The sequence below is a fragment of the Neodiprion fabricii genome, chromosome 3, assembly GCF_021155785.1.
Source record: "Neodiprion fabricii isolate iyNeoFabr1 chromosome 3, iyNeoFabr1.1, whole genome shotgun sequence".
NCBI classification, from domain to species: domain Eukaryota; kingdom Metazoa; phylum Arthropoda; class Insecta; order Hymenoptera; family Diprionidae; genus Neodiprion; species Neodiprion fabricii.
This window is the reverse complement of record NC_060241.1, coordinates 26,385,870-26,408,104: the sequence shown is the minus strand read 5'-3', so window position 1 is coordinate 26,408,104 and position 22,235 is coordinate 26,385,870. Positions and strand designations below refer to the sequence as shown.

General features: G+C 35.2%; 1 protein-coding gene across 11 annotated transcripts; it reads left to right on the top strand.

Moving 5' to 3' along the window:
• The first annotated feature begins 112 nt into the window (after positions 1-112).
• LOC124178788 lies at positions 113-21,198 on the top strand. 11 transcript variants are annotated; one of them, XR_006869891.1, is made up of 22 exons: positions 113-429; positions 1,258-1,312; positions 1,399-3,789; positions 4,384-5,104; positions 5,264-5,492; positions 5,608-6,057; positions 6,272-6,357; positions 6,473-6,689; positions 7,626-7,744; positions 8,018-8,174; positions 8,774-8,912; positions 9,010-9,277; positions 9,433-9,602; positions 9,738-10,322; positions 10,885-11,325; positions 11,628-11,660; positions 13,720-13,962; positions 14,824-15,217; positions 15,291-15,364; positions 15,837-15,881; positions 16,791-16,877; positions 18,178-18,230. XR_006869891.1 is itself a non-coding variant. In XM_046562437.1 (21 exons), exons 2-21 carry the CDS (start codon positions 1,307-1,309, stop codon positions 18,256-18,258), a joined length of 6,879 nt encoding a protein of 2,292 aa, XP_046418393.1. In that variant the 5' UTR covers positions 113-429; positions 1,258-1,306; the 3' UTR covers positions 18,259-21,198. The 11 variants fall into 11 exon arrangements, 9 of the variants coding, with proteins under 9 accessions (XP_046418393.1, XP_046418392.1, XP_046418398.1 ...); XR_006869890.1 differs by having other exon boundaries at positions 15,834-15,881; XM_046562437.1 differs by lacking the exon at positions 15,837-15,881 and having other exon boundaries at positions 7,638-7,744; positions 18,178-21,198.
• The last annotated feature ends 1,037 nt before the right edge of the window (positions 21,199-22,235 follow it).

The following is a 22,235-nucleotide window of genomic DNA, read 5'->3' as shown; positions in this document are numbered from 1 at the left end:
CCGGATAACCAGGCACTATTAATAACGCAATAAAATTGTCGGCGGGACAAATTTTGCGTGTAGAATCGTTGGTTTGGTATTCAAAAGCCTGCGAGTTACTGATTCGCGTCAGAAGTAGGTATTTTTTAAATTTAATTCGAAGGAAATACGGCGGGTTGAGAACCGTGACACCTTTTACCGCTATCTGTCGGAGAATTGTGCTCAACACCCTGACAATTGTGACCGAGGTATTCCACCTTAACGCCAGTGAACGGAAGAAGTTTGTGACGTGCTTAACCCAGATTTTCCACCGTCAAATGCTCGTGTTTGTACAACAGTTTTCTTAGCATGTTATGGATGTGAAAATGTGCTAAATTTATCGTAAATTCATTTATTACTCAGGTGTTCGTGACAATGTGTGATAGCGCTAGCTGCCAGAACGTTAACTAGGTGAGTAAATGACTTGAGAAAATAATACGATAGTTTGGTATCGTCACAACGAGTTGGTAATATCACAGCTGGGAAGGTATTTTCTGGCTTCCGAGGTCCATATCACCTGTAATTTCCCGACAGGCATTCGCTACTTCGTGTGAAAATCATTGAAATTTACATTGTGTTTCTTGTTATGTAATTATGCGACCGTTTACATTAGTATTGAAACAGATTCTTCACTCACAAGTTGCGGCTTTAAGACTCAATTCTTTTGATTCTGCATATATTTGAAACTTCATCAAGAATAAGTTTGATGTATGGAAGGATTTATTAATCGTTCAAAGTTTAAAGTGTTGTCACTGCAAACAAACCTTTTCTTGGGATGTATCATCGCATGTCTATACTCGTTTTTCTTATCTTTACCAAGGACCTTGACGTCTCGTCCAATTAGTTTAAATAAATTGATAAGCTAATTATGGACAGGATATCCTGTCACCCATTTTTACTCTTCAACAAAACACTTGACATTTCTCATAAATAATACTATACTACAACTGGTCAAGATTGGAATTCAATGAACTCATTCTTGATCGTCATGATGAATAGCAATATTATTTTTATAATATCATCGAGTGATTAAGAATACAGTGGTTTTGAATGAACAAAAAAAGAAGGTTTAGAGTTGCACCTGTGCATCCTTAAATGCTGTTATTTTAAATTATTTGACGATGCCGCAGTTATTTTTCATTTAGCTTGCTAACGGCCTAATTATTTGCTGCAGAAACTCCAAAAATTTACCAGTGGTGTATGTACACCTATTGTCAATATCTTTTGTTTTTTGTTCAGGTTTTAAATATCAAGCTTACGATAAGTGTGGTGTTGGAGCAGAAGTAATATGAACGTAAGTAACACATGGTTTATCGTACTGAACCATCCTACAATGTAACATAACAACTGGAACGAAATTAATTCTAAATTATTTTCCAGAATCCATATCGTGCGAGACCAGCTAGAGCTAGGGTGGATCATGCCGCAGTGTCAGGGTATGGATCTCAGAGTCAAAACACTTGGAGTTCTATGCAGCCTGAGAGACGATCAGGAATTTTGCCAGCGAATATTTATCAGCAACAGCCCAATTCTCTGATTCAACCTCAGCAGCAGCAGCAGCAGCAGCAACAGCAGCAGCCACAACAGCAATCTCATGATCCCTGGGATTGGGGTACCGATAACGGTAATAATGGCAATAGTGATTCGTGGAATTCAAACACTGATCAAAAGTCAGAGTCTCTACATCAGCTTTCTCAGCATCATCAATTTCCTTCTGGCCGCACCAATAATAGTCAAAGTATACAGAATCCACAGCAGGGAATGTATTATCCGAATTTTAACAGAAATAGTAGACCCAATGTACTTAATCAACAGCCTACTTCTGGTGGTAATATTCCACGGACGAGTCTAAGCAGAGAATCTACACCAAGTAATAAAGATGGTTATAATCAATACACGCCTTACGAATATAATCAGCCACCACAACAGCAACAGCAACAACAATATCATTTACCACCTAGGCCTAATTCTAAGTCAAGTCCTGCTGATCATTCGCAATGGTCTATCAGCAGTCAACAGACACCAAATTTACCGTCCCTTGGTAATAATTCAGGTGCTCAGCTGGATAACATCAAAAAAATACAGACTCCTCCACTTCCTCCTCAAACAAATACCTACAATTGGAACAATAGCGACCAACAGTTGGATCCTTCGCTTCGTAACTGGCAAAATCATAATGCCGCGTCAGTCAGTGGGTCCTGGCAAGAACCATCGTTGGTAGCAAACAAGCAACAGCCCATAGAAAATATTAATCAGTCTCAACAGGGGCAACAGACTTCTCAAACGTTTGATCCACCTAAGGAATATACTTCGCCAGGACAATCCGAATACTACACTAACTGGAACAGTCAACAACATCAACAGAGTAATTTGACTAATCAATGGCCCTCAAATTATTCACGCAATACTTCAAATGAAGCAACACAGCCTATTCTGCATCAGAATATGGGAACTACGGTTATGAATCAGTGGCAACAGCCAATGTTTCAGCCACCTGTTCCTGCTGAAGAACCAGTAGGCACACAATCCACTCCATCAATACTCAATCAAGCTGATCAAAATGTTCCTTCAAATCAATGGCAACCACGGCAACCTCAATATGAAAATGTAATGCCAAAAGATTGGACCCCTGCACAAAGGCCTGTGGAATTGGTAGCTTCGGAAAAGGATTCAATTTCTGCACCTCATCAACAACATGACTCTCTTGAATCAGCAAAAAATAATAAAAGTATAAACGATTGGCAACATGCTCAGTCTCCTCCGTCACATTTTGCATCATCTACAGGCTCTGCAGTTTCTCATACATCTAACACTGCGGAGCAAATTCTAAGTGGCAACAATCACAATAATGAAAGGAAGAGATCTGTGGGTATATTATCACCGAGTTCCTCGTTTGTAAATGACTTGCCGATACCAACAAAACCTAATGCAATTGAAAAAAAAATTTTGGATGAATCAAATTGGCCTGACGGTGATGTTAATGTAGCGTCAAATGCTATGGCTCAAAATAACACCGAGGCAGATTGGTCGACGACTGCGGAATGGGATACTATTCCCACTGCCGAGTTGTCTAGTAGTTTTAGTCATTTAAGGCTTTCTAACAAATCTAATAGGCAATTGGAAAATCAGACCCTTTCATCTGATATGCATTCCTCAAGTCACTCTACAGATGGCTGGAGTTCTCAACCTATTTCAGGGTCAGAAAATCCATCAGATAATTCACCACGTGAAAGTGTAGCCAGTGCTCAGCCAGAACCCTACCGTGATTCAAGTGAAAGAGCTCATGCTTTACAGCCTGAACAAAGTTTGGATAATCCACTTACCACATCTCAGTTTGAGCCTCAAGAACATGTATTACCTCAAACACATCAGCCTGAGAACAGTAGGGCTGCCGAAACTGTTCCACAAAATGCTGGGTATGATCAATGGTATGCGCAGCGCAATCCTGTGGCTCAATCAGAAAATAGTTGGTATCGCAATGATCATCAGGGTAAATCACAAAAGTGGATGCATGAGCAGAACATTGAAAATTATGAAAACATACAGCAGTCTACTGAGTTTGGCAACTTGGAAGTTGTTACCCCTGTCCTGCAGAAACGGAATATTTATGGATCGCATGATTCCATGAATAGGGAAACATTGGACAATGAACCAAAGGCGAGTGTCAATCAAATAAAAGAATCTAGTACTCCAAGAGACTTTCAAGAAGATATTAACAACGTAGAAGTACCTTCACTACTACAGACGCAACAATCTCTTCAGGTCGAACAGGTAAATTTCCTTTGCACGAATCAAACTGTATCAAATGTTTAGTTGATTAAAAGTGTTGAAAGTTGTATATATGCATCTACACTAACTCGCTTTCACAATGTAAGGATTTTGGTCTGAAACATTTAAAAGAAAGATTAATTGTAAGGGGAGTAAATGTTTCAAAACCCAAGTTTCAAAATTGCATAACTTCTGAATAAAATGTAGATAACACTGTATCAAGAAAAAAAAAATGAATGCCCAGTATGCATGTATTAGAATATCAATGAAGTTGAAATTTACAATGTTGTCGTAACGAAGCATTACCAAACAAACGATATTTTACAACTTAAAAACTGGTTTACAGGGTTTGTCACTGAAAAATGACTACATTCTGCTTTATATACGATTTACTGCATTAGTAACAACACTAAAATTGTACAACAGCAATTTTAAAAAATATTTCCTTATGTCGACTTTACAAACTTCAACCTCGTGAATCTCGAGTATTGAATTTTTGAAGTAAGACTCTTCACGTAACCAAACCAACAATTTATAACCGTTCTCAGTTTGGTTTAATTTGACTGTACATCTCTGTAATATTTATATTAATTGCAGGCCCCTGATAATTACGAGTTCGCATCGAACGATAGAAACACGTTTTTGGAAACTGGTGAACTAACAGATTCTCATCAACAACACGAACCCACTCCACCTAGCCAAGATGACGAAAATGACGAAGTTCCTAATGATATTCCATTCTTAAGGGAAGTTCCTGGTCAGTCTAGTAATTCTGATCCTCGTCGAAACGATCCTACTGGGCAGGAGCAAAATATTCAAGTCGGTCCACGAAGCTTGGATCCTCGTAGAAATGATCCGTCAGGTCAAGAACACACTGTTCAATCAATAAGAAATATCAATGATAGAACAGAGCGTAGAGATGTTCCACCTGGTCAAGAACGCAATGGTCCATTACCATCACGGACCGATACAGAGCTACCTGAACGTAGAAATGATCCTTCTGGCAGAGAAAGATCATTACCTCCTCAACCACCTAGAAACGATACTGTAACAGACAATCGAAGAAATTTATCGGAAACTAGGCGAAATGATCCTTCTGGGGAAGAATGTTTGCAATCGCAGCCAGTTGTGTCAGAGCCAGCTGATCTGAGGGAAGTACCTGGCAGAGGAAACGAAAATGAAGAACCTGTTCAGCAGGCAGACAGCGGCTTGCGCCAAATTCCTGGTGGCGCATCGCCCAGTGAAGAAATTCAAGTGGCTAACGATAGGGATGATGCAAGAGTAGTTACTGGATCCCAGGAAGTAGCAGCCCTAATCCGTTAGTTCAGCATTGAATATTGCTTTGGTTTTTATAATGTGATTTTAAAAATGTTTGCAGTAGACGGAACGGTTGTTTATACATGAATATTGATTTTGTGGTGTAGTTGAAAGATACAAATTGTAATAACAGTCGAGTTTTAATGTAAATAATTTTTAGCTGCAAGTACGAAACATGATCAATCGAACGACTCTCTGAGCAAGCGGGAAGAAGCTGTTGGTGCTTCTTTGGGTGAGAGCCAAGGTGGTGCTGGGCAAATAACCAGAATTGATTCCTACGAAGAAGGGGATGATGAAGGATCGGGAAACAGTAGGGATGAGAGCAGAGAACGTCGAAGGGAAAGAAGTCCAGAACGACGTGGTTATGAATATGACAGAAAAAGTAGATAGTAAGTTGAGTGAATTCGAAGGCTTTGATAACATAGTATGTAAATTCAACTTAATCTATTAACTAATTTCATTTTTATGTTGATAGTTGTTATTTAAAATTTTTGATTCTTATAGCTACGATCGTGACCGTGATCGTGATTTCGATGAAGAATACTATTATGAATCGCGACGAGGAGGTGATTTTGACCGCACTTATAATTCTCGAGAAGATCTCGATCGAAGAGAAGGTCCGTATAGAGATGACGAACGGCGTCATACCAGTAGGGACGATTTAGATAGACGGGGAAGAGATAAAGATGATCCAGATAATCAAAAAATAAGATCTAGGCCAAAGGATGACCTCGAAGATAGAAGGAGAAGGGATGACGACAGAAGAAAAGCACGAGAAGAATTAGATGCAAGAGGAAGAGACACCAGAGATTATGATCATAGATATTTCCGAGACAGAGAGTACACTGATCGAGACAGAAGAAGAGAGCCCGATAGGCGAGGGCGCAGATATGAAGACTATGAGCCTCGGGATCACTACAGACGAGATTACTATGAAGATCTGTATGCTAGAAAGTGAGATATTAATCAAATACTTAATTTTTTGCAGTTTAGAATACCACGATTTTAATTTTAAAACATGATAACGAATACCAGCATGATAAAGTATGTACAAAGTCGTTAAATCACTACTGAAAATTGTACTGCAAAGATTCAAATTATAATTCGCTTCAAGTTCGTTGTATCCTAAAAGATTATAAAAAATGACCAAGCAATACCTCTATTATAGCTCCAGGCCATCCAGTAGATCATCTTACAACGACAGAGATCGAGATTATTATTCTAGGTCAAGAGATCCACATTTTGGACATAATGGTACGAAAAGTGAAATATTACTTCAATACTCAATCACTACCGTTTTTTTGAAGCAATGACTGCTGAACAGTGACTTAAATGTCGGGAAAATTTACAAGTGTTATTGTTTGCTTAGTCTACGGTGGTGCATATGCGGATTATGGTGCAAATTATGGATCCAGTTATTACGCGTATTTGGAGAATATGCGACGAACTAATCCTGCTGCTTACATGGAATGGTATCAAAAATATTATGCCTCCCAACACCAACAAGCACATGCTGTTAGAGGAAATACTAGCTACCCTGAGGATAGAGCCAGTGTTCATTCAGGACGTAGCTCATGTGACGAAAGGTGAGCACATATTAGTTCAATACATAAAAGTGAATTTACATCATAATTCCTATTTTATTTGATTGCCAACGATTTTTATGCAGCAACATTTTACCCTGAAAACATGTATCGTATACTTGAAATGTGTTTTGATTTTTTATCTTTGGAGCAGTATATTTGATTTTTTCAATTAATCAAAAAGGGTGCAGCTATTTACTTTGTGACAAACTATATCGCCCATCTATTACATATCAGATTGTTTGCAAATCCAAGTATCTGCTTCCACTCACCGAATAAGGCATTGTACGTCTCGTACTTTGGGTCCCCTGCGTGTTCAAGGAGTCCCTTATGGCGGCACAGCACCACGTGTCACAGTTTGAATAGGTGAGACTGAGTAGCCAGTGCACTCAGTTCAAGTTTCAATTCTTACGTATGCTCATTTGTACGGCGCTAGTTGCTTTCAGGCATAGTGCTGGCTCCCTAAATCATCGTCTTACAGATGCTGCCTTTCACCTGATGATATATTTTGAAGTAATGGTGATCTATCGTCGTAAGATTGTACAATAAGAATTCCTGCCTGTCCCTTCAATGTTAACTAAAAAATATCAATACTTTCATATGTATGTACCTACTCTTTACGCAAAGTTGGTGCTAAAATATGTAGATTTCGCGAGACTCTATTGAATATAGAAACTAGATGTCTAAAACTCCCCAGAATGAAGTTTGTGATACTATAAAATATCAATCACGATAAAATAGACTTGAATATTTCAGTATTGAACTTTTCAGGCAGAAGTTGTATTTCTATATTATTGTTTTGAAATTGAAGTATTGCTTATTAGTTAGAATATATTTAATTGTCACTAATAATGATATATTATTTTCTATATTATTTTCAATTTTTTACTTATAAATATGTTGCAACGTTTTTATCTCGTTGAAACATTTTTAATTTAGTTTATGTGACAGGACAACTGGAGACAAGCGTACGATAGGTGATATTTCCCTATTAGAAGATACGACAATTGGATCGGCAAGACTGACTCCAACCAAGTTTTCCACATCCCATGTTCAAGGTAAGCCAATTTTTAGATAACTGGCGAATGTCTCTGTGTCATTTATACTAAGTAAAAATTTATGAACGTATAAGACTGATATAATCCTGATATTGTTTAATATCCTATCTAAAGATTCGAGTTCTTGAGATTTCATTCGATTTATTTATTTTATTTTGCTACTACGACTAAATTAAAAATGTTATACTACGACTTCATTAGAATCCTTTGAATTTTATATTTCGGGAAATATTTTGGGCCAAGCTATTGTATTTGTCGTGTCAATTTTTTTAGCTAGTTTCTCCACTGGCTCGTTGGTTCACGTGCATGCAAGTTATCCGGCTGATGGAGAACTTGCTAGAGTGGATATCCTTCGCGTGTCAAGTCTACTCGCACACGATCCTGTTGTACGAGAACTAGTGGCATATCCTGGCCCTCTGATTAAGCAAGTGTAATTAATATTCTCTAATCTAGGCATGCGTAGATAGTTATTCAATGAAAGATTACATGTTGCGTGATTGAATGCTGCAATACTAGACCGTGATTCGTTGGAATTAGTGTTTTCTATTAGTTACACACAAGAAATAAAAAAAATTACCGAATGGAGACAAAGTGACAAAATAATACTTTTATAGATAAAATTTCATTTACGAAGTTTGCAATTTCCCAACAGTTGGTAATCTAATCTCGAATATCTAACATCTATTACAAGATGTAGTCTGTTGTGAATGCCAGAAACAAAATTACTTTTTCGCAAGTAACTTCAGTTTTCATAATTTTTTTTTTGTTTAATTTAATTTTATACTATCTGGCGATTCAAATAGGTTATTCATATTTTGATAATTTTTCAAATGATTAATATTATCAAAGTTTTTCATGTGCTAAGTATAAGAATCGTTATTTTCAAACTCAGCTCAGTATTTAATTTTCTGCTGTATTCGGTTAAAGATTTTTGTAGAAACATCGCGAACTAGTAAACGTATGAGCATGTGTTGTATTTCTATGTTCATAACACGAGTTTAATCGAGTGTTTGTTTGAATTTAACACAGGGGTGTGACTCACAAGAAGACTATCATTGAATACTGCGAAGCCAAGATTAAAAAAGCAGAATGCAGTGAAGATGTGGATGATCCGGCGTCTTATATATTGTTGTATAAACTTATGGTGATGCTGATTCGACAGAATGGGGTACTGATGCTTAAAACAATTACTTGAACATTTTATGTTATTTGGGTGTCGTATCTAAACAGAAATCACCACTAAACTTGACGTATTTAATGTCTAGAATGTCGTTGGAGTTGACATAGCAGAATTATTGCTCTCGAATCAGAAGTCCTACCCATACACTGGAAAGCAGCGAGAAGTGCGGCTCGGAAGAGAATCTGTCATTTCTCAAAAGTCTGTTGGTACAAGCGGTGATGAGCTTAACAGAGACACTGTTACACCCTTGGACACAGACGATACTGGAAACCTAAATAAACCACTTTCCACTGATCAGGTCACTGATCACTTTAGGGAATTGCTTTTATATGGTTGCGGCCAAGAAGCATTGGGTAACTTTTCATGTTGATTCGGACTATAAGATTGTTAATTATGTATATCACAATATTCATACCTTTTTATTTCACTCTCTGTAGTTTTTGATTGTAAGCTTCTTTCGAATCTGCTTGATAACACAGTAAAGTTGTACAATCTTTTGTTTTCTCAGAATATGCAATGGATAAGGGACTCTGGGGACATGCCTTGTTCCTAGCAAGTAAGCTAGATAAACGAACGCATGCATCTGTTATGACTCGATTCGCCAATGGCTTGATGGCAAACGATCCGTTACAGACTTTGTATCAACTACAATCTGGTCGAGTACCTGCTAGTGTTACAGTAAGTTATGTAAATCTGTTATTATTCCAAGAAGTCGGAAAGGTGAATGAGTATCGACATGTAGTGTGAATGATTTTGTATGTCACATAGTATTGACACGTACGTTGTATTATATAATTTTGTTCTGTATTTCAGTGTATCGCAGAGCCAAAATGGGGTGACTGGCGACCTCATCTTGCGATGATAATATCTAACACATCTCCTAATCCTGAAATTAATCGAAAATCGATTACAACCTTGGGCGATACTTTGTTTGCTCGAAATCATGTACACGCAGCCCACTTCTGCTACGTTTTAGCTCAAGTCGATTTTGGACCTTACGGAATGCCGAATAGCAAGCTTGTTCTGCTCGGATCGAATCCTCACAAACCATACAACGTTTTCGTAACAAACGAAGCTATCATGCTTACTGAGATTTACGAGTACGCTCGCAACCTTAGCGAACCTGGTTTTACGCTAATCGATCTGCAGACTTTCAAATATGGACTGGCTGTAAAATTGGTGGATTATGGACTCACTGAAAAGGCATTGTTATACATCGAACAAATTGCTGTAAATATCACTCGTGAGCCATCAAAATACCCGATTTCCTTTGTGGAAAAGCTTCACAACTTGGGTGACAGAATTAAGTACAGTGATCCAGTATGTAAGGATTCAATCGAAGATGTCGCTAATCTTGGATGGTTGAACAGCCTGGTAGAAATCCTCAATAAATACAAGGTGGGTGGAGTACCTACATTTAATGCACCATATTGACTCTTCGATTTATAAGACATTATCGTAATGCAAACCATTGCTACTGTGACAATCTAATAAATTAACGTGAACTAAGTTTGTCGGAAAATTATACGAATTTTTGCTTATTAGAAACCACATAAAACATGTACAATTTTATCCTTATTTGGTTTTTGATTATTTGTAACATCTTGTGAATTTATGCCATTCTGTTCTTTCTTTGTACAATAAGCAAAACTCCTGACAAAAGAGTTATCTATATTTTGATGTAATCGTCGTTGTTGTAAATGGTTCACCTTGTATACTAGCTTTAAGGTTGATTTTAACATATTTTGCTTTCTTTGTTAACGGAATGAACTTTTACTCCATATAGTGATATTCGAATGTTTATGATTATAATAAATCTTAAATTGGCGTCATCTTAAACAGTCTACCAAAAATTAAATATAACAAATTATTACCATTGAAATAGTTTAAGTGTAAGTTAATTAAGCTCTACGATCAGCAGTTTCATTGATCTACATCTTTTTGCACTAAATTGTTACAGACTGGTGAGATAATTAAAGATGGAACGTATGATGCACAAAATGATAGCACTAACCAACAACGAGAACAGTATGAAAGTCAGCAAACACAACAGCAATGGGTTGTAGCTCAGTCTGAATATTCAGATGGTCCAACTTCTCTTATGGAACCCACTACATCTGACGTGAAAAGTGATTGGCAGCCAATGTCTTTGCCTAACACAGTTCAAGATCCGTACATACCAAGCGGTCAAACTTCGCAATACATCGAAAATTCAGTTGACTCAGCTCAGCACCAGCAACCGCAATCGCAGGTAGATTATTGGAGACAGCAAAATTACACTCAACCTGAGTATAGTGCTCCAGATTATTCTACCGAGTGGCAACAACACTCGGAACAGCTCCAATATCACAATGAACAACCAGACAATACGGATAATGTACAACAAGAATGGAACTATGAGGTACGGAATTGAGAGCTAATTAAAATGCATCATGTTATTGATGCACCACTATTTCACTCTTTAACATTTTAACATTTCACGGAAAGGAAACCTTGGTTATTGTTTCTATCATTAGAGTCGTATCGAATGTTGAATAACAAGTGATGTTTTTTCACAATCTTGATTTATTCTAATCGTTGACATTGGTGAATATGGTTTCAACTTGAACTAGAATAGGATGAAAATTTTACACAGCATCTCAAAAAGAGTTTACCAATTGAATTAACCACATCATCTCTTTCTTGACACTTACTCATGGACAGTCAGAGAAGGAAGAGAAGCCACCTACGCCTGATGTAAGTAATCTCACAAGCACTTCGCATAGTACTCTCAGCTTCAATCAACTGTCAGGTGCTCCTACAGATAATTGCCTGCGTCAGCGTAAACCACTAAACAATCCAGACTTAAATGTCAGTACGAGTATTGAGGAAACTTGCGTTGCTCAAGACAGTTTTCCGCTGCTTTCATGTGTTACTGGTTTTGGTGAAAGTTGTAAACCACACAAGTCTTTGAAATCTGCAAAGTACCCAAAATTGTCATTATCATATCCAGAAATAAGGTCTGGTGATAAGATTAACTCAAAATGCACAAGAGTCACTAAAATTGGTTCAAAATTATCGAAACCACCTAGTTGCAAACCTGCTGTATTTTTGAAATGTAAACCGAAATCAATCGATCAGCCAGTGGCTGACCACAACTCAGATGCTGAGTCTGATGATAATCTACAGTCTGATAATTTTGATTTGCAAAAAAAATCGAAACTCCTAATAACTCAATCTATAGCTGCGAACAAAGAATTTGAAAATACGAAAGCAGTCCACCTCAGTGATTTAGATGTCCAGATTAATGATCGTAACTTTGAACTGGTTAGCCGATATCACTTGACAAATAGAAACCCACATTCGATTAATAACCCTAGGCGTGATAGCCAGAGTTTGAAACAATATTGCAATTTTGAAGAAAAAAAAGTAGTCAGAGTGGCACCTCATATTCGGAGTAAAGATATTATTTGTGACACCGTTGATGCATGGTCTATTGAATCTACTGCTCAATTTAGTGCAGATCGCTCACATTACAAACCGCTTATCTTTGGGGGAACATATCCGATAGATATGCCTTTGCGTAGAAATGCTATCGAACGTGCAAGGCAAATAAGGCAATATGTTCAGGATGGCAAGCACATCTCAAAAACTTTTGATATCGATGCTCCAACAAATGACAGTATTTAAAATACACCTTACTAGATCTTCAAAAAAATGCATTTACGATTTCATCTTTGACATATGTTTTCACGCATTTATCGTAGCGCTATTACCAATAGTTTTAATACATGATCATAGATTGTTGTTTTAAAAGTATCTCGACAATTCGTTTAAACTTCTCTGATAAGCATGTTACAGGTGTATTTGGTTCAATTGGAATCAAAGTAAGGGTCTAAAATGTGGAAATCTTTTAATAATGTACAGCAGAATAATTTAGAGTGAAGTTCAAATCTTGATCTACTTTGTATTATTGATACAATATCTATTTATAAAATTTTATTACATATAAATATTAATATTATAATACTACTGTCACATTTATTATTACCATTATCGGTATTGACCCAAGGATCATCTTTATACACTTAACTATCTGCGTTACATATGTAAATAGATGCCTATAAAATGTATATGAATGTTACATAGTGAGTAATATGAAATAAAACTATTCTGTTGTACTAAAGTTGTAAGTTTTGCAAATGTTCAAGTTCCAAGAAAAGGGAAAAAATTATGTTTAATATGATTTTGATTGATCTTTTTTTTACTTCAAATGATATGAGTGGTTGATAAAAAATTTCAATGTGTTACTAATGAAGAGTTTCTTTTTTCTGAACTATTTTCAGCGATTAATCGATAATTAGTCAATGAAACAATGTCGCAAAATCTCTGCGTGAAGTTTAGATTTCTTTTTTTAATAATACTAATTAAATTTATTAACCATGTTACTCTATAACTGTGCTTGTGCTTATTTGATCAATCATAACAGCGTGGGAAACAGAATTCTCAATGTTATCTGCACTGTTAGTTTTTCCGTATACATATAAATGTATATATACGTACGCATATACAGTTATATATTCGTGTAAATTTTATTTCTTTATAGATGTTTAGAAAAATAAATGCATTTCAATTGAATGTCTGCAAAGTTGTTCATTGATCACTGTGATAACTACAGGACAGTAATAAATTTATCATACAATGTTAATGTAGCCCTGTAACAGGAAAATGTAATTGAATTCTGAGCATCCTATTGCAGTAAGCAATGATTCACTTTGCACGTGGTTATGATAATGATGTACACATCTTGTTCCAGCCTCAGCCAGTGATAAGTATGGGACCATCCACAAATAAGCAATACGACCCGTTAGCAGAACTTGACGCTTTGGATACGCCAGGGCAGACTCCAAAACCAGATGGAGAAAAAAAGAAAGCACCTGGAAAACAAACGGAAAAGAAAAATTCTAGCAGTGGGGGTTCGTGGTTTGGAGGATTCTTCAGCAAACTTGCTCCAAAACCAAAAAATCAGATGATTTTACCTGACGATAACAACCCAGCAGTAAGGACACGATGATTGAATATACTTATTTTTCTGAATATAAACTGCACATTTATGTTGGCTAAGTTTGGGAAACAATTTTATATTTCATCTTTTGTTGCGAAGGGCTCGCGAAGATACTTGTGGTAATTGCTCAGCCTTAGTTGGAAAGTGGAACACTTAAAGGCCAGTATGGTGTGGGTTTAGTTATTGAAGAGTAATGGCTAACAGTTTTTATCCTGTAAAAATATAAGTGTACCTTACGCATTAAAATCGAACACATAAATATCCGCTAGCTGATATTCTGTTGAACTAGAACTGAATGTTCGATGGGGTAGTTTTTTATAATAAATCATTTTTAAATGTCTTCTTATTACTATAATACTGTTTAGACGATCCTCTTTCACACGTAGTGGAAATCAAATATATGGAAGCCTCTGGTGTTCTTTCTTTACCATAAATATCGTCTCTGCGATTCTGGCGCTATTTTAAAAAGTATCGATTGATTTGAGTCAATAAAATAACAGCTATCCAGTCTTCTTAACCTCTTGAATCGGAATTAAAGTTTCAAATGTACGACAAATATTTTGGTCAATTTTTTTATAAACCTTGTTGTAAAATGCCCGATGTAGTGTAATTTAGTATTATTTTTTGTTGATATTGTATACATATGCATGTATTTCAAGCACAGAGCTGGTGAATAGTCTCCATGATTGAAATTCTTAGAAAAATATTACCATTTTTACAACCTCAATAATCTCTGCGAAAATCTTATGAGAGAGTTGTATTGTATAAATCTGACAATAATACTTGTTAATTAGCAGTATTTCAAAATACCTGAAGAAAGAAAAGGTAAATGCTTCTTTTCCTTGTGTGTTTTAGATTGTGTGGGATGCAGTTAGCAAAAAGTGGACAAACAAAGATGCAGATGGTGAGGATAGCTCTGGTGCCTTGGCGCCTCCACCAAAAGCTTCGGAAATGGGTTTCAGACCACCACAAACGGAATCAGTGCTTCCGCCAATGACGATGCAGTTGTCTGGTGACAATAAAGTGGGCCAACTAAACGACAGTTCTAACAGCAATGTTCATAAACCACCTTCTGGAAACAACATGTTCAAAATGCCGAGAGGCCGAAGCGCAAGGACAAATTACATTGATATAATGAATCCTGGAGGATCTAAGACTGGTGGCGTTGCACCATCTGTAACACCTCCTATAACTGCTGCTCCGGTACCTCTTGCTGCATCATCGCCTCAATTTTTCATTCCTGCACCAGGTGGTACATTTTTTTCTCAGAATGGTTTACGGACCTGTTCCATCAGAAACCAACATGGTTTAACTTTTTTCAGTTAATGATCCAGGTGCTCCGGTTGACTTTTTGACATCTGCTTCAGTAGCCAATGGTGACATTGCGCAGCAGGGGGTAAGTCATACCAAGAATATCATTTAATTTTTGTCGTTAATTATATTTGACATGCACAGTTGCATTCAATATACTGAATTTATAAGCAACAATACAGTTTCACGCATGTTTTCACTACATTTATATGCTGAACACAGTATAAAACTTTTTCTTTTATTTTCTCTTGCTCTGTTTCATTGTTGGGCATGTATTTGGAACTGTAATGTTAAAAAAAAATTGTGATTTAGTCTGTAGTAGAGAGTACTTAATTCAAAAAACAACTCTTCTGTACAACGAATCTGAATCAATTGAGCATCTTACAAAGTAGTAAAGTCAAGCTATACAGAGACAGACTTATGATTGCCAAATTTCAATCAAATATTTTACTATTTGTCCGCTATTGAAAGCAATCAGCGTATGCGGCATTGACATGTTCCGTGCACACTTAAGGCTCTATATATAATACATATTTTATGTTTCTCTTTGCAAGCAGTCTGGGGAGAAGAATGGCATAGCCAACTAACAATTGTTACAAATAGTAAGGAGACTTTATTAATTTGCGATTTTTTTCATTTTCACATTAAACATACATATATCGCTTGTTTCTGTTGTTGCAATTGTTGTACTTTCGACATTTTTTATTCATATGAGGGTCTGAATTCCACTGCTAGGAAATGCATTTTATTATTCTGCTATGATAGATTACGCAACCTTCAATCATGTGGTGTAAGTTAAATTTAATTAGAGAAGTTTGGGTAATTATAATTCAATCTTGCACCTGAATTCGGAAAATATTTCCCCTTCGTCTATTTCGAATTCTGGATGAAATAATTGTAGATATGTTTATATTACCACATCGAATTATGATTTATAGCACGTACATGTAAACACACGATGCAATAATTAAATAGCATGTAGTGCATATCACACAACTCAATTTTCTGCTATGGAGGAAAGACTGAGTTTTGAGCTTGGAAAAAATTCATTGCTTGCTATTGTAATTTTGAAATTACTATATTTAAGCTAGAGTACCTTTCACATCCGCTAGTATCATGGTTTTTATGGTATCAGAGTTTCGAAACAAGTCTCATTTTGTTTGGTGTGTGTACTAAATATGCATGATGTCCCAGTGGTGTGTAAAACACATTACTGTTTGTTCAAAATCTTATAGACTAACTATCACGTTAGCTCTTCTTAATATCTGTTTATGCGTTACATGGCATTGATATTGAAGTTGACATGGACATGATGACTTAAACCATGTTTACGAAAATAGATATGAAACAGTAACTTTGGATTCTTACAAAATTTCTTGCAATAAGCTATTCAACATGTTTCTGCTTGCTGAACGCTCAATGCACTGTAATAAAGTAGATTACGAATTAGAATGGCTTAGAGGCAATATCAGTTCTTGAGACAACGTTATTGTGTTGTATGTGCAATTCAGCTCTCTCGGTGGAGCTCGGCAAGCTCGCTTTCACGAGAGGTACAGAGCTACACTATGAGGGATCCGCGTCTCCTTCAACAAGAAAAGGTAATAATTCTGACGTCTGGCATTAATTATTTTAATGTGCTTGACGTTATCTATTATAGAGGCATTATGAATCTTTATAATGTTTTTAAATCTTCATAATCTTCAGATTATTCTTCGGAATTTCACTATACAGTAAAAGTATTAAAAAACATTAGATATGTGTAAGGTAAGATCAAAGTAGATTGCAGACAGTATTTTTTTGCAAATGCTTTTTCAATTTTTCTGCTTTCTTCCTATTAGTGTTCAACAGTTATTTAAACGAAAATTATGTTGAAATTCTTGAGAGTTATCCCTTCTAAACATCAAGCTTACAGTTTCACGTTAATACTTTGTTGCATGCATGGTTTCAATATCTAGCTTATACATACTGCTGTATAAAAATTTAAATCTTACTGACAGCTTAAAAATTCATTTATGAAATTAGAACTTATCCCAAATCATCTCATTCGTCCTTATGCGTATCTTGATCGTCGATTTCATACTCTATGCTAATGAGAAAATATTTGTGCTGACAAGAATGCTTTACATAATATGTAGAACAAAGAATCTAACATTAAATTCATCAATAATGGTGCCGGTTTATAGTTTACAAATATTCATGGTGTTGGTTAGTAGAATTCTACTACAATATGTTAGTGAAATGCTGCTGAAAAAATTCTCTTGGATAATTGAATTTTGAAGAAGTTGAATATTTTATATTAACAATCAGCAGTATGATGGCTGCACTAGTTTTAACAGTATTACTTTTTCCGTAATGAAATAATACATTGCAACTGTTTGTATTAATAATTTCAAATCATACTTGATACATCTATCATTTGTATACTAGGCACAAGTTGGGGAGCACTGCCTACAGCACGTAATTTTAGACGTTCAAGGTGAAACGGAAGAGAGTTAAGCAGTATGATTATGCTGGATTAACTAATTATTAAGATAATAATATCTTGGTGTATACAATCACAGAAATTACCATAAAGAAACTGTTGTATTAAAATAATACAAACGCTTTTATTTTCTTAATCGCCAAGTGAAGCTCGAGAAAAAGTTTCTAGAATTAAAATGAATAATAAGTTTGACATTTTTACATGTCCAGACTCCATTATAGAAGGATATACTAAAATTAAAAAGCTGTTCTTAAACTTGATTTGTCCTTACTTCTTATTTGTTTCTACTGATTATCAAAATGTGTTACATATTACAAATCTCGAAGCTTGTTTTTTTTTATATGACATAATATATGGTAACTAGAACGCGTTGCTTTATGTGCTCTATTACTTGACGTACTTTTCCATGCTTACAGGGACCAATGATGTTCAATCCAACAGACGTGAAGGATTCCACTCTCAAAAAGGCGTCACGAAATAGATATCCACCACGATAAGTTTGCAAGTTGCATTACGTAGCTTGAATAACATTTTTATACATTCACATAATGAACTGAATAACAGGGCGTTGAGTCTAGCATGTTCATGATTAAGTGGTTATACTACGACTAGCTAGGAAAAGAAAAAAAAAGAAAACAAGTTGCATCTTTTCTTGCGAGAATATTAGTAATGTTCTTGACATGAAATGATCAGAGAAATGGCTAAAAATTTTCGGCTGCCAATTGGGCTTTCAGTCCCATAGTTACTAATTATAAGTAGGAAAATGTTATGAATTTTTAAAGAAAAGCTCTGTAATATGGATTGCTCTGAGTATGATGCAAAAGGCTCACTTGAAAAATTCGTTTTCGTTTCTACTTGTTATTTTATAAACTACAAATGTGTAGTTACTTTCGTTAGTTTTCAAGTTTTAGACTACTTTTGAGTAAAGGATTCCATTAGGTGTGTTTATATGGTATCGGTTTTTTTATTTAGTTGAAATTTGATTCGATTAGTCGAAGCACTGAGGGTTGAAATGTGAAACTTTTCAGTGCCTTTTTGTATATAAATTCTAAACCGCAAAATTGTATGTGTAGTTTTATAATACAGTCTTGAACAATATTATTACTGGACAAGGGGGGATATCTATACTGAAGATAAATAAAACACTAATAAACTTATCTAGTTTTAAACAGAAATTGGCGGATGAATTTTTTGCAATAAATTCCTTCACCTCAGGTATCTGTGCCTATCTGGAACTGAAATTATTGTCCTTTATTTAATGGTAGTTTCAAACTAATTTCCATTTACATTCATGAATGTTTAAATAATAATTTTCAAGAGTTGATTAAAATTTATTATGTCAATCTTATCGTACGCTTATACAAATGGTTTATTTGTTGAATTTCACCAGAAACATTTTTCACATCACTGTTAAAACTGTTGTTCAGAAGCTTCGAACTACTGTCACAATTAGTTTGTTGACAGAAGCCTTTGTTTTTACGGCAATATTTAATAAGCTTGTTTGTCACAAGCTTATGAATAGTGAACTGTATGTTCATTTAAATCCTCGATTCAAGACAGCTGTTATTGGCATGCTTCACAAGCTGTACGAATATTTCGATATTAAATTGGTAGCACAACTTTTTGAGTGAAAATGTGAGTAAAAAATTACTACATTAACCGTAGAGTAATAATAATTCGGTTAATTGAAAGAATAGAAAATAATAATCTTAAGAACTGCCGTTCAATGCTGTTCCAATGGTGCTCTCGTACAGTTATGTTACGTACAGTCGTATCAAGTTGGTTCATAGTGTTTTTTTTTTTTTCAATCTGGCTTACACAGAACGTCGTGGATAAAAGCTGTACATTTCCTTGTGACATTATTTGTAAAAATGAGCAGCTTGCACTAATGATGCTCGTTAAGATTATATCAATTCCGAAATAGCTCATTTTTTGGTACTTTTTATTGTCAACGATATACGATAGTCATTAGTGAATATTTCAGCAATTGTATGTATTTAATGAATCGGGCCTCAATGGTTGATGGCCTAGCACTCCTGCAAGTGAAATGCCTGGCTTCTTTTCAATACTATGCTATGCTTATACCATTAGAGCTTATAATTCGACTGATTGTTAGTTGTCTCTTGTTGAAGTCTTAATTCACTCGCAAACAGTCGAACAATATTTTCCAAATTGCTCGAACTAGGAAGTTGAAATAATTGTAATTTTATCATGCAGGCGATATTTATTGTAAATAGGTAATTGGTTGTAATTTTTGAAGTGAACTTCTGCCAAAATGATGAAGAAATGATTCTTTTAATTCGCTCTATGTTGGAGCGTAAAAAGTACCATAAACGTATGTTATTATACGGTTAATAATGGCAAAGGCAGTCTGAATGATTGATTCATAATAAGATATAAACAATATAATGTTGATTATTTGAATATGGAATATCAAGCCAAGGTAATCAATTAAAAATGAATTTTTTTCGCCTATGCTACTGTTTACATTAAAAACACTTTCATAGTCATTTCCTGCAAGTAAAGTAAGTAGTGATATTTTAAGGAAAGAAATGTCATAACTTTCGAAAATATTTCAATCTTTGTTTTCTATGTTTGATTTCATGTTGTGTCACAATTGTTTAATTATTTATTGATTCTGTAGGATTCGTACTATCGATTTAATTCAAATTTATACATATATAAAAATATTTTTGGTGTTTGAGTCACCATATGTTATTCGAAATAATTGGAATTAGCAGTCTGCAGCTATAAAACTATTAATTTTTGTATCAAACTTTTAGTTTAAATAGTGACCCAAATAGTGTTTATTTTAACTCTAGCAGACAAGTTGAATTTGTACAGAAAATAGATGTTAAATTATTAATAGCCCTCTAGCTATTTGAAAGAAATGCATTCCCGAATGTCGTGCTGTAAATTTTCACTATTGCTTTGACTTGGGGATAATGACAATTCATTCGATTCCGTTCGTTTGTTATATTTTATTTTTTTACGAGCAGAGGATTCACCCAATTCGGTCATGCTAATCACCTAAAACTATTCGTGAGTTTAGGAGTTGTTGAGAATATTTCCTTTAATTGCTGGATACAAAATCCTCACCATGTTTTTTGCTCATATAGCTATATGTACTCATACCTATGAGTGTACCAACTAGAAATTACGTTGAAAAACCATCTTATGCATAGGCTGTCGATCAAGACAGGCCTGACACGATATCAGTGTTGTTATGAAACGGAAGTATTACGTGAGCTGTATGGTACGTATGTGTAAGTTTGGGAAGAGATGTGATTTGGTTTGAGATGTAACATATTATATTATATTGCAATTCATCCAGAGTTGATGTGCGTTTATGGGTAGTACAGATAATGTGTATTATATATGATTATATGAATTAATGTCATTTACCACAATGATAATAAAATGTATTACGAAATCTACGCCCTACTTTCATCATTTTTCTAGTATCCGTGTTATCAAGTAGCTCATATTTGTGTTCAGTTCTATATTGTCTTTAGTAAATATTGTTTGAAACGAGATTGTTGTTACGGGTAATTTGCAAGGGTTTAATTTAGGTAACTTAAACCTGAGCGTGGAACTATCTAGCTATGAGTTATGTCATGTCAGCTGTCTAATTTTCATTCTCGTATTAAAAATCATATTCATTTGTCCTTTGAAAAAACAATCATAAATGAATAACAAAGTACCAGGATTATACTCGCTTGGAACAATATATGTGCAGAATGCTATACAAGCTACTTGTCTACTTAATAATTTCGTAATATTTGTATTATTACGTTAATTATGAATAAATTTTTATCTTAATATGTGGAAAAACTTGATTCTTAAATTTTGGGACACTGACTTTGGAGAATACAAGGCCCGTTTTCATATCGCCGGATGTAGTTTTGTGCACAGAAGCATCCGGGATTGCAAACCTGTGGGTAAAATAAAACGATGTAGAACAGTCTCTCTTTGGGATTTGGTGAATAAATCAGATCAACTCGATACGACTCACTTCAAGACAAGAGACTATCACGTTACGATTATTGCAATTCCTCACACAACCCGATGCTATACCGCAGCTGTTGTACACCTCGTTAGTGCCACAATGATATTGAGCTACGAGTTTTAAAACATTATCAAAATGCAATATGATACCTTGGAACATTGCATATGGATAAAACAAATATGGGATTTTTTTAAGATTCTGGATTTCACCTCACACTTCGTCAGAACAACTATGATATTTAGTTCCGAATGGTGTGTGAGATGATATCTTTACAATATTACAGATAGTAAAAATTACACGTACCTGCTTTAACAGTGATGAAAACTGCAGTAAAGATTTGCACAACTATTATAGCAGAAATATATAGTTTCATTTCGATACAGTCTTTATCAACTTCTGCAGAATTTCAAAATCCTCTTTCCTTTTGCACTGAAGTATATTCTGTTTTGCTTTGTCTTATATACC